This window comes from Hyaena hyaena, unplaced genomic scaffold (assembly GCF_003009895.1).
Source record: "Hyaena hyaena isolate Hyena2069 unplaced genomic scaffold, ASM300989v1 scaffold_49, whole genome shotgun sequence".
Taxonomy (NCBI): Eukaryota; Metazoa; Chordata; class Mammalia; order Carnivora; family Hyaenidae; genus Hyaena; species Hyaena hyaena.
Window position 1 is genome coordinate 2,134,385 of NW_024080681.1, and position 18,246 is coordinate 2,152,630.

Sequence of the window (18,246 nt, forward strand, 5' to 3'; positions counted from 1 at the left end):
AACTGTCAGTTCTCTCCTTATTTGCTATGAATTTGACAAAACAGGAAAATGTGGCTCCAAATTTTAAATCATTCTTATTACTAAAACAGACTTTGAAAATAAATGAGGTACTTAGCATTCAAACCTTTGCAAAATATATGTAAGACCACAGTTTCCAAATTGGCTCTGCTTTTCTACCAAGACAAAGATTTTTAAATATTTTGAATATTATTTAGAAATAAAATAAAGCAGTTGAGATTAGGTAAGTGTTTTTTTTTTTTAAATGATCCTTGTATGTAGTTACAGAAATATCTAATCATAAATTTTTTTCAGGGACTCCTAACTAGGAATAATAATATCTGTATGTGTATAAAAAGAGACAATCATCTTTCTGCTTACTAATCTCTTTCAGTAAGGAAGTGCTGCTTTGTGAGAAGCTTCTTTTGATAGTTCTCAGAGTTCAAAGAGTATGGAATCCTTTGAGTTGATTTCATCAAGTCTATTTATTAATGCATTTCAAGTTTCAAAAAACCTTACATCTTTGCACAATACTTTATTTTTTGCAATTTTTAGTAAAAATTTCCAAAGTGAACAAAAAGATACTGTATAAAACACAGTGGACATTAAACTGACAGTAGTATTAGATCTCATTTGTCTTGATCCTTTTGTTTTACCACATCTTGATTTGCAGTGGAAAGAGTTCAGTGCACGTATCTCTTGTCAGAAAACATTTAACTTAGACTCAAAATAAAATAGGGCAGTGTGTACCTGCCAAAACCCTACCACAGGATAACATTACAGGCAAAAAATGTACATGTTCCAAAGTCTACCACACTCAAGAAGTTACTAAGAACTCTTGCAGAATAAAAGTCACCATTTTAGAAATGCAAACCCACTTCCAACCTTTGCACAGTCCAAAAACAAAGGCATTTAAATGATTTAAAAGCAATTACATACATATCTACCTACTTGTTTGTTTAGAATTATTTATAGTCTATCTGGGGTTTCATGTACAAAATTTGTCTCTAAATCATGTACAAAAAGCTGTATTTTGAAAAAAGTCACCACATACTGTACAAGTTTACAAGGAAGAGATCCCATTATTTTCTCTAGCATTTTTGGCCTTGCTGGCTTGCGTCACATTATGAGAATGATTGTGTAAACCTTATACTCTTAAGAAACAAAAAGGAAAAAAAAAAAGCCAAAAACACAAATCTTTTCACCATTCCCTAAATTTGCCTCCTATGTGAAGCCAGAAAAATCATAGCTGTTTACTTCTAATTTAAGTGATGTAGTTGGAAAACAGAAGCAATAAATATGTCACAAGCTTAAAATTTTTTTATAATGCCCCCTTCCATTCCTGCATAGCAATAAGCCTGTTAATACATTAAATGATTTTGCTTTCTTTCTTTAAAAAGCCAATTATTTACATCTGTTTAAAAAATAAATTTGGAATGGGACATTGTGCTGTTTCACCTTCATTGTTAAAATATTTTAGGGGAAAAAAAAAGTCAGAAGGCCTATCTACAATTTTAACTACTAGTTGAGCAAATCACCCTTCTTTAGTGGTTACCAATGATCAGTGATAATATGCTGAAAAAACTGTTCTGGTACTTTGATAAAATAAAAGACCCAGCTTTTCTTTTCCAGATCAGAGAAAACCAAAAACATAATTAGCATACTTTAGATATATGGAAAGCACAAATAACAGGCTACAAACAAACAAAAAAAATCATTTCATTGACATAATTTCTACCAAAGCCATGAATAAAATTTCACCTATCAATTCAAAACTGGAATTGAATTAGAAAGTTTAAAATAAGTAAGCAGAAATGAGACATCTGTGTAGGAACTAACTCTGAAGTAGTATGCTGCATATGTCCAGTCTGCACACGTAACTGTGTTCTTCAGCATAGCCGCTCATGTGCTCTTAGCAGCCATTTGATGAAGACAAGATGAATATCAGAACCGACTCCATCATTATAAAAAGGTAAATTGTTTCTCACTTCAAAACTGCCTTGTGTAAAGCATTACAGAATCCTGGACCACTGAATACCACCATTCTCTGTTATCCTGAGTATGTCAATTAAACAGTAATTTTTCATTAAGAGCGGAAAAATTTTATAATACAAAGAAACATCCATATTGCAATTTGTTTACAATTGCACACAGGAGTACAGTGTACGTAAGAAATACATGTCTGCATATAACAAGGTATGTACATTGGCAAGTGATGTCTCCAATGTTGAGGTGGTCGAGCCTCCTTAGCCTTGATTGGCAGTTGAAAAAAATATATATATATTTCAATTTGTGATAAAAGTTTATCGAGAGCCAAGTTTGCCTGCAAGTGAAGAAAATGCAGCAACGAAGAACAGGGAACACGGGGCACATCATAATATTCTAAGACTTTGTGCCATTACATTAAAAATAGCTGTCCATAAGAAAATTGGGTTCCTTTTCCATCCCCCCACCCCAAAAATTGGAATTTTCAGGCTTTAAAACTTATGTAATTCCACCTGGTCTGAGGACATGATCTCTTGCCATTTTTTTCTTCGACTGTATTTGTGAGGGCTTAGTTTGGGGATGATGATTTAATAGGTGTCTCTTTGGAGTGAAGTTTTCCCATTGTAGGCACTAGGAAGAACCAAGGCAAAAGCTGCAGTTAACGTCTCATGTGTCCCATTTGATAACTCTCCCGGGGCCTCTGACGCTGGGGTTGCTGAATGGGCTGTGGAGGTCTCCTCCTCTTTAAAGTGCCTGTGAATCACAACAAAAGTAAAACAGATTCACTGTATACTTTTTAATCTTAAAAAACAAAGGGGACACACTTCAATAAGAAACGTTCTAGAGCAGCACTTTCTATATGTGTAATTTAAAATTTTCTGGTAGCCATAATAAAAAAAGTCAAAAAGACAGGCAAAATCATGTTAATATTTTTTTTATTTCACTTAATCCAATATAGCCAAAATATTATTTCAAGGTATATCAATACAAAAAAGTATTAATGAACTATTTTCCTTCTTTCTTGTATATGAAACCTTCCAAGTCTGGTATGTATTTTATAACACATCTCAATTTAAACTAGCCACATTTCAAGTGTTCAACAGATACAACTATTAGATTAATAGTTAACTATTAGATTAATAGTTAATTATTAATAATTAATAATTAGGTTAATTATTAGATTCTGAGGACAGGATCCATGAAGAATAAACTACTGAGTCCCTTTGAGCAAATGACTTAACCTCTCTGGAACTCAGATGCCCTGTCTGTAAACCAGGGATAATAACGAACTCATATAGTCTATCTATATAATCTGTAAAGATTATATGACAATTCACGTAAAAGTGGTTTTTTGTGAGTGTTCAATAAAAGATAGGGTTGCTGGTTTAAGTTTGGAAAGGTGAAATTTGCTTAAAGTGAAATCAAGTAAAAGACCTGTTACACTGCATGAGACCGTAAATGGTAACATATCTAAAGAGTGTCATGTGGCCCTTAGAAATCCCTAAGAAATTAACAGCTGTCCTCTGCCACTGTCATGAGGTGATGTATGCCATACTCCTAGAGTGAAAAGTTCTGGTCTGGGCATTTTGAGGGCAGCACAAAAGCCACAAATACCTTGGGGAAGGTGAGGGAGAAATACATGGGGACTAAATAACTTGGAGCAGTTGCCTCATACTCTTTTCTTCTCCAAATCCCTGGAGTTAATCTAAAGAAAGCCTCCTCCCGCTGTGTCTCCATGAGAGGTAAAGGGTAGAGACCAAACCTCAGGATTTATTTTCAGAGATGGGGAGTAACTATGGTTACTTGGTGACTGAAGCCTCTACCCTAAGACCCTCCCACAGACTGTCATCTGTATCTCCCCATAAGCATCAACCGTAGGAAAAATGAGTTTATGTGCCAGCAAATGTTTCAAGAGCATAGACACTAGAAACAATAACAGAAGTACAGCTATTAGAATAGAAAAACCAATCATTTAAAAGTAGCCTATCATAATAAAAACAACAACAAACAAGGGAAGATTTTAGAATATGAAAAATTAAACAAGTATCAGGCAAAAATAAATTTTCCAGGTCTAAATATTTTTAGTGACTCATGATAGATTAGCATTAAATTGGCAGCCATAAGCTAGAATGGATTCACAAAAAACACACTTAAAACTCAACCAAATAATTCATCCAGTGATCTCATTCTCAAGGAGAAAGTACTATAAAATTAGTTACTAAAGACTCATTTAGAATTCAATTCTACCCACTGACCAGTTCTGAGTTATAAAAATACATGTCTTGTTCAGACTATCTTACCTGGAAGAGGTTTAGGAGGAGGCAGCTTTGGATTACTACTTGGAGTATGAACACTGCATATCTTAATAAATCCAGCCATTAGCATGATCAGGGCAATTCCCATAAGTAATACAGCCCACCAATAAGCCTAGAAAAAAAACAGATTTCTCTACTAAAAACCCTGTAAAATATTTTAGGATATTTTATATTACATAAAATATATATATTACATTTTAATTTTTGAAGGACAGTTGTTCACTTGGAGTTGTACAGATACTATATATAAAGCACATATAGATTTTTTTTTATGTCACAGAAATATGAACGAAAAAGACAAAAATCACCCATAATTTCACACCCTAGATGAAACCACTCAATCTTATTTTTCTTTCAGTTTCTTTTCTAGATATAGCTATGTTGGTCATACACACGATAAACTCACATGCAAAACTAGGTCCATCCTGCATATAGTTTATACTGTATTTTCCCATGTTATTAATTATTTTATGGTTTGAATTATGTCCCTCTTTTTTATTTACTTATTTTTTGGCCTATTATTCTTATAAACGATGTCTGTTTGCCTTTATATTCTCCAACGGCTTAGAGGGTGTATTTGTTGCTTTAAATTCTACTTCTAGATATATTTTAAAAATAATCTTACATATACTTTTTTTAATCGTCAAGTTAATACTAAATTCTATCTCTTTTGAGTCTCCCCCCTTTTCTTGTTATTTTATTTCATTTTAAGCCCCAGACTACTGTTACGAAATTATTTTAACATAAAACTTAGGTTTCATTGTATTTTATATACTATATACTATATATTTGTATCATAATATCTATTATTTAAATTCATTGAAAGGTTGTCTTTTTTATTATGAAAAATGGAAGGATATACACATTCTACAAGCAAAGTTTATCCTAAGAAGGAAATAAAACTTTTACTTCTAGCTTAAATCTTATAAACAAATCAATTAGCCAACAAAAAAAACTTTGAATATTACTAGTATAATCTTATTTATAGAAAAATTACTGTTTCTATTCTTAATAAATTCTAAGTCTACTTTGGAATTCAAAGTACTCAGATTTGGGTTTAAGATAATTAAGTAATAATAAGCATCACACAAAATAGTAACAACTTCATAACCTTCACATTGGCTTAACACAGACTGATATATTACATGTATAGTTATTGCTAATTATAGCCCAAGAAACTCCCATTTAAGATTTTCTATGATACGAGGTCTTATAACAGCCTACTACATCTTTTGGTTTTTTAATCCAGCAGTGACAACAAAGTTAAAGTAATAAAAACTAAAATAAAAATACATCTTGTGGAAAATACCCCAAGCCACTTTTTTCATGTGTGCATAAAGTCTTTCATATACAAATTTATTTTAAAGTTTGTTTTATTTTGAAGGAATCTTAAAGTTACAGAAAAGTTGATACTACAACAAACTTTTTAAAACTGGAACCACCTAAGAGTAAATTGCTAGCATGATGCTCTGCTAATACCTGATACCTAAACATTTTAGCATGTAGTTTTTACACCATAAGGAGTTTTCTAGATAAACCACAACACACTGATCAATATCAGTAAATTAGCACAGATACATTACTACCATTTAATCCTCAGACCCCACTCAAGTTTTGCCATGTCCCACTACTATACAATTCAGAATTATGTGTTGCATTTAGCTGCTGTATTTCTTTAGTCTCTTAAAATCTGGGAAAGTTGTACAGTCTTTCCTTGGCTTTCATAACCTTGACACTTTTGAGTATTACAGGCCAGTTACTTTGTATTGGATGTCCCTCTGTTTAGATTTCTTGGATGTGTCCCTATGATTAGATTCAGGTCAGACATCTTTAGTAAGAATCATAGAAGTGATGCTGTGTTGTTCTCATTGCATTCCATCAGGTGACACAGGTTTTTGATCTCGTGACTGATATGTTAACCTGATCACTTGATTAAGGTTGTTATCTGCCAAATTTTACCACAGAGATATTTTTTGTAGTCAGCGAGTATTCTGTAGGGACATAACTTGGAGCTATGTGAATGTCCTGTTCTTCATCAAACTTTCAATGTACTCATTTCATTCAGTATTGCTGCATGATTTCCTACTGTATTCGATGGGTTATAATCCACTACTATCACAGTGTGTCTTTTGAACATGTCCCTACCAGTCTTTGAGCACTTCACTTTCTGGCACAATTAATTCTAGGTTTATCTTGTTCCTTCCCTGCCCCAGCCCTCAAATCAGCCATTTCTCCAAGTAGCCCTGGCTCCCGTTAGAACTGCCCCTCCTATGTAGACACCCTTCTCACAACACTTGTACTGTGATATTCCAAGCCACCTGCCCCTCCACAAGGCACCATTCTCACCCACTTGGGCTTTAACACCTCCTATTGGTCTTCTTCCCCATTCCTCACCCTCCCTACTCTGCTCAGGCTCTAACACCCTGCTCTGTACCACTATAGCTCCCCCAACTTGGCACGGATGCCCACCTCACTTGGCCTCACCTAATGGCTTTAGAAATATACTGTTCAAAAAGAGAGAGGTAATGCAATTCAGCTTCACTGCTGAAAGATGTGATTTTTCAACAGAAGCTATCAATCTCAATTTTTATGTGAAATCTATTTTTAAATGCTGGCAACTCACTCAAAATTTCTAAAAACAATACACAGACCTTACAAGACATGTTTACAGAACTGAATCCTGGTTGGAAACCACAAGTTTACAATCTACTTTTCAGAGTCCACTTCTTGTATCCTACTGAGATTGTCAGAGAATCTTCTAAAGTTTTCTTTCAGTTTCTACAGAAAATAACTTCCAGAGCATTGCTCTACCTGTGAGTCTTTAGGATAATATTTCCTCTCTCTTGTTACATGAATTTTCCATAGTCTATATGCACAGCTTCTGTCATGTTTCCAGCATCCGGAACCCTTTTAAATGTGCCACTTAATGAAATAGGACCTTCTTCTCCCTCCACTGTCTGCATTTCTGACACTCTGACCTAGTAAAATACATAAAAAACTAAAATCACCAGTTTGTACTATTTTAAGTGTTCTTCCTGCTCTATACCACTGGTTCTCAACCTTGGTTTGGCATGTTACAATCACCTGGAAAGCTTTTAAAATTCAAGATACCCAGAGCAAATCCCAGACCCAAATGGGGTGGAAGTGGGACAATGACATCAGTAATTTTATTATGCAGTATTTCATTATGCAGCCAAGACTGAGAACCATTGGTCTCAAACTTTTTCTATAAAAGGCCAAACAATAAATATTTTTGGCTTGTCTCTGTCAAACTACTCATTTCTGCATTCTAGTACAAAAGCAGCCATATAGAACATGCAAACAATTAAGTGTGGCTGTATTCCAGTAAGTCATTATTTACAAAAACTGGGAGCAGGTCAGATCCAACCCATGGGCCATGGTCTGTCAACCCCTATTCTACATCCACATACAGGACATTAGTTTGGAGCCTCTATCTAAATGTATACCATCTAACACGAACTCTTTAGTTCTAAATCTCTATCCCAACTATCTGCCTGAAAATTCTGGGAGAAGCTGAGAGCATATGGCTGGCTATAGAGAGGGTCCTATGACTGGGAAAAGCTGCTCAAATAATCGGCACTCCTATGGTAAAGGGATGGTTCCTATCAGTAGATCTAAGAATTATCTGATATGTTTATTAAAACACAGGTTCTTAGGCCACAACCCTACAAATTCCAATTCAGTTGTTCTGGTGAAGGACCCAGGAAACTGCATCTTAAACAAGCACACCAGTGTAGACACGCCATTGTGGTACACAACCATTCTGAGCAATACAGGAAGTTTAGCATCCCTAACCCTCGTCTGTCAAATGCTGGTAGAGGCCTTCAGTTACTCTGACAACTACTGTACATTCTCAAATTCCCTCTAGGGAAGAATTACCACCTCTAGAGTGATCCAGCCCATAAGCAGAAAAGATCATGGTTTTCCTACTACTTTTAGGCTGATGGGCTAATTACAGGAGATGCTTGTCTATTCCTAATGTTCATTACATTCTCTAACACCATTCCTTCCTTCCAGTCTTCCCTGCTCAAAACCATCCGCCAGGGGTACCTAAGTGGCTCAGCTGGTTATATCTGACTCTTGATTTCGGCTCAGGTCATGATCTCACAGTTTGTGGATTTGAGCCCTATATTGTACTCTGCACTGCAGTGCAGAGCCTGCTTGGGATTCTCTCCCCCCAAACCCCCCCCCATCTCTCTCTCAAAATAAATAAATATTTAAAAAATAAAAGAGAATTATCACAGAATTAGTTAAATACTAAATTGCATGCTTAAATTATAAAATCAGGGGAAAGAATACCAAACCAGGCTAATAAATGCAAAATATGTGTTTCATCTGTAAGGAAAGATCACAACATGTACACCTGGTAGAATCCACAAGAAAGGAAAGTCATCATTTACTCAACAAACATTTAATGAGTGTAAATTATGCACCAAACTTGTCTTTCATAGATACAAGGGTGCTAAGTGACACTTGAAGAGACAAAGACAAGATAACCAAGAGGTTAAAATACAGCCCTGACGTTACCAAGCACTAAATCAAGTCTGAGAAAATAATACTACACAAAACATAGATATTATTCAACACAGTCATTTATGTGGCCAAAAGAACACAAAGAGGAAAAAATAAGTAAAAACTACAAAATAAAAGGTCAAAATTTACCAGTCTAATTGATTATATACTAATTATGCTAGTTTTTTATTAAATAATCTAAATAAACAAAATAGACCTACAGGATTATAAAATGCTAGAACAGGTATCACCCTCCCACCACCAAAAAAAACCCAAAAAACAAAAAAACCGAAACCATAAGGGGGAAGAGGCAAGACATACATTCAAGTCTCTTCAGATATGAGTCTTTACTGTTTTTAAACGTCTCTAGAAAAAGTCGACCATACAATCTTTTCAGCGCATGTTCCAGCGTTTGACAACTCAACTCTCCACAAATGCACTCTAGACTTCCTGGGGCTCACAAAACCCTGTCAGGCCCACCACTCCTTGCAGTGATCCTGATTTTGCCATCCTACAGGGGTAGAAAGCCTCCCTTCTCCCCTTCAGAATATACTGTTGTCTAGACTTTGCTTGAATGTTGTTCTATCCTTCAACCCCGCCACATGCCACTCCTCACACCAATCTGCCAAGCTGAAAGCATTGGTTACTAATCTCTTAGTTACTTTAAGCACAGCCTAGGCAAGCAGGGTAAAACACTACTGAGAGAAACCTGAAGACAGTATTGCTTCAAAGTGAAGACAATATGCACAATTTTTATTCTTTTCCATATAAATTATGACATTTAAGAAATCTGCTTCGTTCATTCAACAAATGTATACTGAATCTTACCATATACTAAGCCCTGAGACAACAGTGCATCTTTGTTGTTAAAGGTTCACAAGTGATAGCTATGTGACCGATTCCACTAGGCACTGAGGACCCTTAGAGGTCCAGACCCACCCTCCATTTCAACAGATGAGGATGACAAAGTAGAAAATCTCTGTTATAAGCCTTTCAAAAAGGAGTCCTAACACTGTAGAGACTGAAAAAAACAGTTCCCACACTTGAGCATGCGCCATCACCTGCTGACTCAGTGGATCTGGGGTGAGGCCTGATAATGTGCATTTCTATCAAGTTCCCAGATGCTGACGCTGTTTGTCAGGGATCTATAGTTTGAGATCCACTGCTCCAGACTAGGGGTTAGCAAACATTTCCTCGAAAAGGCCAGATAAATATTTTAAATTTGAGGAGCCAGTCTCTGTTGCAACTATTCAAAGTGCAAAAGCAGCCACAGAGAATATATAAGTGAATGGATGTGGCCATGTTCTAATAAATCGTTATTTATGGACACTGAAATTTGAATTTCTTATTTTCAATGGAGTATTTCAATAACATCTTTTGATTTTTTTCAACTACTTAAAAATGTGGAACCATTCTTAGCTTGTGAGCCATACAAAAGCAGGCAATGGGGTAGATCTGGCTGATGAACCACAGTATGCCAACCCCTGGTTCTAGATGAATGGCTGGCTGGTTCTCAATCCTGGCTGTTTACCAAAAATAGCTGAGTAGCTTTTAAAAGACCGAGATACTTAAGCCCCATCCCATGAGATTCTGAATTAGTCTAAGCCCTAAGTAATGAACAACCAGGAATAAGAATTACTGATCTTAACCACTGTTCTCCCAAGTGAAATCTACGGATATGTAGAGTTTAATAAGGCTTATGAATGAATAAAGGTTTCTGGGATCAGGTAAGTTGGAAAAATGAAATTGAAAGATTTTTTTTACTGTAGGACTTCCCACAGTAGTCTCATAAATACCTAAGAGGATACTACAGTATGCAATGTTTTCCAGATTCAAGGGACCATCAAACCCATGGACACTGTGTTGTATGTGGCACTTGGGAAACACTGGCCTAAATATTTCATAAAGAATAACAGATACTTAATATGTAGATTCATAAAGTTATAGCAAAATTTGAAAGCAGAAATTAATTTAAAAATGAGAAATATAACTGATTCCTTTTAAAAATTTGTTTAATGTCCATTTTTGAAAGAGAGAGAGAGAGAGAAAGAGAGAGAATGGGGGAGGAGCAAAGCGAGAGGGAGACAACGAATCAGAAGCAGGCTCCAGGCTCTGAGCTGTCAGCACAGAGCCTGATGCAGGACTCGAATCCACAAACCATGAGATCATGACCTGAGCCAAAGTTGGACGCCTAAGCAACTAAGCAATCCAGGAGCCCTGAAATAACAACCAATTCTTATCAGAATAATAATAAAAAAGAAAAACTTCTGAGGTACCTGGGTGGCTCAGTTGGTTGAACATCTGACTCTTGACTTTGGCTCAGGTCATGATCTCATGGTTGGGAGACTGAGCCTTTCATCAGGCTCCATGTGAGTGAGGATCCTTCTCTCCATTTAGATTTTTAAAAACAACCTAAAAGTACCTGATTAAACGGTTTCACAACAAAAGAAAAGCCTTCATATTGCTAATTTATCATAATAAGCATTTCACTAAATCCTCAAATCTAAATATGAAAAAACCTTTTAAGTTTTTTATTTTGCGAGAGAGAGAGAGAGGGAGGGGGAGGGACAGGGGGAGGGAGAGGGACAGGGGGAGGGGGAGGGGGAGGGAGGGAATCCCAAGCAGGTTCCATGCTGTCAGCACAGAGCCCAACATAGGGCTCAATCTCACAAACCCTGAGATCATGACCTAAGCCAAAATCAAGAGTCAGACGGGCACTCAACCAACTGAGCAACCCAGGCACCCCTAAATATGAAAAAAGTTTTTAAAAATTCTTTTTTTTTTTAAGATTTTTTTTTAAATGTTTTTATTTATTTCTAGGAGAGAGAGAGAGACACAGCGTGAGGAGGGGAGGGTCAGAGAGAGGGAGTCACAGACTGAAACAGGCTCCAGGCTCTGAGCTGGCAGTCAGCACAGAGCCCGACGCGGGGCTCGAACCCATGAACCGCGAGATCATGACCTAAGCGAAAGTCGGACGCTTAACCAACTAAGCCACCCAGGCGCCCCAGTTTTTAAAAATTCTTTTAAGAGATCACTTCCATTAAATTTTTTTAAAAATAGGAATGAATGAGCTTTTGAAACACTAAATAAAATGAGTCAAAATTGAGATAATGGAGAAAAGTAAAAAAGTATTATTTTTAGGTATGATTCACTACCTGGAAAACCTAAAATACCTGGTACAACATATACTCAGTAGAATATAACTCTGAGATCTCCATTATAAGATTACTTTTTAAATGCATTGTCCTCTATAGTAGACAAGTATACCATACCTCAACTTCTTATTAGTGATAATCAGGGGAAAAAGGAAAAAGAACTGGATCTGAATGGAAAGAGGGAAGTAAAGGGCCAAGAAAGGTAAGCTACTTGAAGTCACAGAACTGACAAATGCCAGGGGATGATACGAATCCTTGCATAATTCCCAAGGCTGTACTCTCCATTTTGCCACAATGCCAAAGGCACCTTTAGCTTAACAGATATTTTTTGAATACTTACTATGCGCCAAGCACAGGAGTACAAAAATGAGTAACATATGTTTTAAAGAGATTTAAGTTAAATAAATTGACCCATTTCTGGTTTAAAACCTAGGTCTCCTAGGGGCACCTGGCTGGCTCAGTCAGTAGAGTATGCAATATTCAATCTCGGAGTAGTGAATTCAAGCCCCACGTTGGGCATAGGGCTTAAATAAAAAAAAAAAAAAAAAAAGTAAAGTATTCTCTAAAAATAAACAAAAGCTAGGCTTCCTAAATCCAGGTTGAATGAATGATCCTCCTATCTCATAATCACTATAGGTCTAAAAATCATATATTCTAGCACGTATAATACAGTATTACTCTTCCTATGTATAATAAATGCATTTTAATGGTAGAGATAATTCCAAAGTTTTTATTACTAATGTTATTACAAGAGTACCAAAAAGGATCACAACCTACAGATGACTTTTTTTATCCTTTTAAGGAATCCTCAGGGCTGAATGCACACAAAGAATGTAGGAAATAATTTGGGAATGGGGGAAGGGAGGAAAAGCTGAGCTCTAAGTCAATTTCCAAAGCAAACTCCTTCAATTCAGATATAGAGCACATGCTCAAATATATATTATCACTTGCGTATTTCCTACTGATATTTTAATGTAATCACTTAGAAATGTGAATATTTAAGTGACTTTAGATAGTCATTCTCAGCAGTCTTTTAAGAAAATATCAGGTAATTCAACATCTGTGCAGCTTGGAGAATTATGGACTTAAAAATAATAAAGTTCAGTGGGTTTATGCTGGATGAACATCCATAATCGTTAACAAATTGGCAAAAGGCTCAGTACCACATCTTAACTGTTCAATATTTCAGATCACTGACAAGATAAAGACCAAGAAATTATACTAAGACAGCAGAAAAAACCTTCAGAAAGTCACCAATTTCTTTTTCATTTCTCCTGTTCCATAAAGTAGATGCCACAGCTGGCTATCTGTCATACTGAGACAAGGGAGAAATATAAAAAGCAGGCAAGGCTTTCCAAAACAACTTGAGAAAAAGTCCCACGAAAATGCCCTAACAATATTGACCAAAGGGGGAAGTAAGCCATTCGGGAGAAGAACCAGGGAGCAAAGTAAAATAGAAGGACTCCCATCATCTACAAATTAATATACAAACAATATACATGTGGAGATTCTAATCGCTTTAAAAGAAAATAATACACGGGGATATTTGAACATTAAAAATCATTCTTCGGGTAAAGTAATTCTGGTATAAATAGGAAAGAAGTGATTTTCTCATAACATTGGTGACCGCTGACCAAGTAAAATTATGATAAAACCATTTAAAGATGAGGTTTCTTTATAAATAAAACTATACTTACCACAATCCATTCAGCAATGTTTTCATAGAGCTCTGGACTAAAAATTGCTTTTTTAAGCCTAGCTAATGGACCATCAGCATCTACTAATCGACACCGCATGAAAACATCACAGTAGCCTCTAAAATCATTGCAGGGGGATCCAGGTTGCAAGGTGATGGTTCGACCAACAAAGTGCTTGCTCCACTGCACAGACCCTGTACTGGCACAAGTTGATGGATCCACTGGAAAAGAAGTGCCAAATGTAAGTTGAAGATCAGATTTCCTACCAGGCTAGCTGGGGACAGAGGGAAGAAAGGAAAAAACTGCCTAAAATCACTACCATGACATGTTATACAGACTTTCATTAGTTAGGCTAGATAACACCACTGGTAATTAGCCTTAAATATACAATACAGGAGCATCTGGGTGGCTCAGTCAGTTGAGCATCTAACTTTGGCTCAGGTTATGATGTTATGATAAGTGAGTTCAAGCTCAGCCACCGGGCTCCCTGCTGTCAGCAAAGAGTCCACTTTTAATCGTCTGATCCCCTTTCTCTCTGGCCCTTCCCTGCTGGTTCTCTTTCTATCTCAAAATAAATCAATAAACTTTAAAAAAAAAAAAAAAAACCCCGCAATATAAATAGCCAGCAACTCTTGACCTAGTACCTACAATGGCTTTAAAACCCTCTAACAGTTTTTATATTAATTATTGCCATAAAGCTGGAAGGTTTTTGTCTAGCTTATCATTTTTTAAAACACTATGGGGGGGGCGGGGCGCGCCTGGGTGGCTCAGTCGGTTGGGCGGCCGTCTTTAGCTCAGGTCATGATCTCGCGGTTCGTGGGTTCCAGCCCCGCATCGGGCTCTGTACTGACAGCTAGCTCAGAGCCTGGAGCCTGTTTCAGATTCTGTGTCTCCCTCTCTCTCTGACCTTCCCCTTCTCATGCTGTCTCTCTCTCTCAGAAATTTAAAAACAAAAAAAAAAAAGTTTAAAAAAAATTTAAAACACTGAAGGGACTAATACTAGGAATATAATCCTATAGCTACACTTGAAAATATCCATGAGGGATTGGTTTAGGTGGAAATTATCTGTCCAAACTGGATATCAAAGTTTAATGCCTAAAATTTAGGAGAAAAATGAGGCACCTGGCTGGCTCAGTCAGTAGAGCACATGACCCTTAATCTTGGGGGCATGAGTTTGAGCCCCACAATGGGGGTATAGTTTACTTAAAAAAATATTTTTTAGGAGACAATTTGGTTTTGTAACAGATTTTACACTCCTGCATTTTTAAAGCCTTACTCTTCTTCATACAGCAGACATGGCATAATTCCTTATCATCTTTGCCATCAGAACTGGCACAGGTACACTCCTCCAAGCCGTACTTCTCACAGATAGAACCTGCACATTGCTGAAAGAAAAATAAAAGACCAGTTATTTAATCCTTATACAGTCAAGTCTATAATTCACAGTAATAGACAAACATCTATCTCTGATGCTAATATAATTAAGTAGAAGTAAGAGTGGGGGGAGAACCATAGATTAGTATCAGAAACGGATATACACATTTGAAAAAGAGGTAACTGCTAATAAGACAGGAACTCTTTCAAGGTAATGGCTACTTAAAAAATCTAAACAAAACAAAAACAGAAAAGAGATTAGATGAGCATCATATTTAGATTGGTTATTATGGCTCCTTTGTAAGAAGAGAAAAACGAAATTTTCCTCATGTACAGGTAAGTGGTTATTTAGCCAAGAAAGCTTTAAAGGCTCCACAGAGAAAATGACCAGAATTCTTTTATGGAGGCTGATAAAATGCTAATTTATAAAACTCAAAAGCAGTATGAAGTCACATGCCTCATCATACAACTATTCTTCTCTAGAGACCAACAAACATGTGCAGCGGCAAGATGAAAGGCAAGTCAGTAACTAACTGAATGCCACCAGGCACTATGCCACATGGTACATTCATGGCTTTATGGGGAAACAGACTGGGATATGTTGAAAGAGTGATCAGGATTAATGACTGTAACTCCTCAGCTTTAAATAACAAACAATTATTCTGAAAAATCAGGTTTTATGAAAATAAAAAGCTTATAAATCAAATGCTTACCCCATTAATGCACACTTGTGTATGCCTATTACAGTCTGTAAAGTTGGGTTTAGGATCAGAGGCTGGGCACAGAGCTGTGATGCCATTACATATTCCTTCCTTTGCACAGTCTGAATCATCCCGACACTTTTCAGTTTTTGATTTGAATGCACACTGTGCTGTACAACAGGGACCTTGACTTGGGCTGGAATAAACATTAAAATGATTAATGAAAATGATTAGGATACTTCCTATACATATAGATATGGCCTTATTTTTAAATCAGCAATCTCATCTTTTAAATCTCATCTACTAAAACTCAGTAGGTTACTGGTATAAAACTTCAAATTTTGGACTATGAGGCTGCTAAATTTCAATATTTTCTAAGTGTAAATAAAAAAGTGATTGTCTTATTTTTACAATCAAGGCATATTATATTCAACAGTCTTATTTACTTGTCTCTAGTGGAAGGCTACAATAGCAAATGGATTTAATATTAGGTGAGTTATCAGTGTTTTTCATAGTTACATCATGCATTGTCAATTCATCAATGTTTCTCACATTTATATGCTAACGTCAAACTAGCATACACAGACCAACCATTTAAAGAGTATTGCACAAACAACACTCCATTGCTTATACCTATCACTACCAAAGCAAGTTTGACAAGTGAAATAATCATATGACACTAATTACAAGAGTCTACGGAATAAATGCACATTTCCCAAATATTTAAAAGTTAAGATTCTAAAAATACAGATAACAGTCACATTTATAAGCTGGGAACTAAAAAGTGTATATTCCATTGAGCGTCCTTGCAGGTCTTTCTTTAACACCTACCACACAAATTACAATTATAAGCAGTTCACTCTGCCAAGCACAGCGCACTCACCAACTTTACTCTGGAAAAATAAATAAAATGACGGAAAATAAAGGCAAAGTTTCAAAACCATATGCATCTCTTAACATCAGTTTTAACTCAGTCCTGAGGGCCTTCAGGTAGCTGACAGGAGCGCGAGCACCCCTGGAACTGGCACAGTACCTGCACTGCTTCCCAGGCTTCAGCTTGCATTTCTTCCCCTCCGGTTGGTTTGCGTCGTAGCAGCACTCGTCCTTACACTGGTCACTGTAGCCACAGTCACATTCTTCACCTTGCTCTACCATCCCATTTCCACAAATAGGCTGGCCGGATTCTGAGGACAATAAACAAAACAAAGTAAGCACTGTATGCACACGTCAATTTGATTTATTTGTTTTAAATGTTTTATTTATTTCTGAGAGAGAGAGACAGCGTGAGCAGGGGAGGGTCAGAGAGAGAGGGAGATACAGAATCCAGAGACAGGCTCCAGGCTCTGAGCTGGCTGTCAGCACAGAGCCAGATGCAGGGCTCAAACCCACAACCCGTAAGACACTGACCTGGGCTGAAGTTGGAATCTTAACCAACTGAGCCACCCCAGCGCCCCACGTTAATTTAAATTCCACAAACTCTTCAGAACCTCATACCAAAGGCAGAAAGGATATTTGATAAATACGAAAAGTAGAAAGAGCTAGAACCTAGAAATTAGAAGACAAAGTCAATTCTCACAGTGGCTCAGTCACTAACTAGCAATGTAGCCTTGGGTAAGTCACTTCCTTTTTGGGGGGCCTCAGTTTCTTACAGTGAAACGATCTGACATTATGTACAGTGAAACGAACTTACATTATGGCCCCCTTTAAGGTTCCTTCTGGAAATGGTAAAATTCTATTTAGGTCAGGCCACACTCAATTTTACTGAACAAAGACTGTACTACTTATATTACACAAATATGAATTAAGTTAGTGCTTCATCACCCAGAAAAATATTAAACCTTTTGTGTGAACAAAAAATTTAAAACACACATTAGAAGTAATAAAAGAATAAGTATAATGAACTCCCATATACCAGTCACTTAGCTTGAACAACTATTGACAATATGCTATAAAGGATTCCACCTAACTTATTTATTTGTTCTTGTATATATTCCAGGATGAATCTAAGAGTTAGTCATTTTTTTTCTTTTTTAAATCTAACCATAATAGCATCATCACATCTAACAAAACTAATAATATGCTTAATAACATCTAATAACTAATCCATGTTAAATTTCCTCAAATGTCTTATTACAACTTGTTTATTTGAATCAAGGTCCACACAAGACTCCTCAACCCTATACTTGCTTTTGGTTGATCAGTGATACGTGTCTTAAGTTCTTTTAATATATAACAGACTCCCTCTGCTTTTAAAATTTTTTACACTATTTAATTGTCAAAGAAATGGGGTCATTTTGTCTAATGGAATTTCCCACAATGTGTTTGGTTGATTGTATCCAAGCCAACAAATACATTTTTTTTTTTAATGTACATTAATTTTGCTACTCAGTTAGACCCAAGCTCCTTTAGGGAAGAACCACATATTATTTATATCTTTTGTATTCCCACAAAGCCTAGCCATACTGGGTCAAATCTTGGCTCATTAAGG

The 18,246-nt window shown here is 36.4% G+C and overlaps 1 protein-coding gene across 1 annotated transcript in view; it reads right to left on the reverse strand.

Moving 5' to 3' along the window:
• Window positions 1–463: 463 nt before the first annotated feature.
• Window positions 464–18,246, reverse strand: part of ADAM10 (ADAM metallopeptidase domain 10) — a 133,143-nt gene continuing 115,360 nt past the window's right edge. The window contains exons 11-16 of the mRNA XM_039230640.1: window positions 16,792–16,942; window positions 15,771–15,954; window positions 14,960–15,068; window positions 13,684–13,904; window positions 4,284–4,410; window positions 464–2,736 (exon numbers count right to left, since the gene is read on the reverse strand). Of these exons, the coding sequence (XP_039086571.1) occupies window positions 2,642–2,736; window positions 4,284–4,410; window positions 13,684–13,904; window positions 14,960–15,068; window positions 15,771–15,954; window positions 16,792–16,942 (887 nt within the window). The 3' untranslated portion in view covers window positions 464–2,641. The remainder of the gene's footprint in view (window positions 2,737–4,283; window positions 4,411–13,683; window positions 13,905–14,959; window positions 15,069–15,770; window positions 15,955–16,791; window positions 16,943–18,246) is intronic.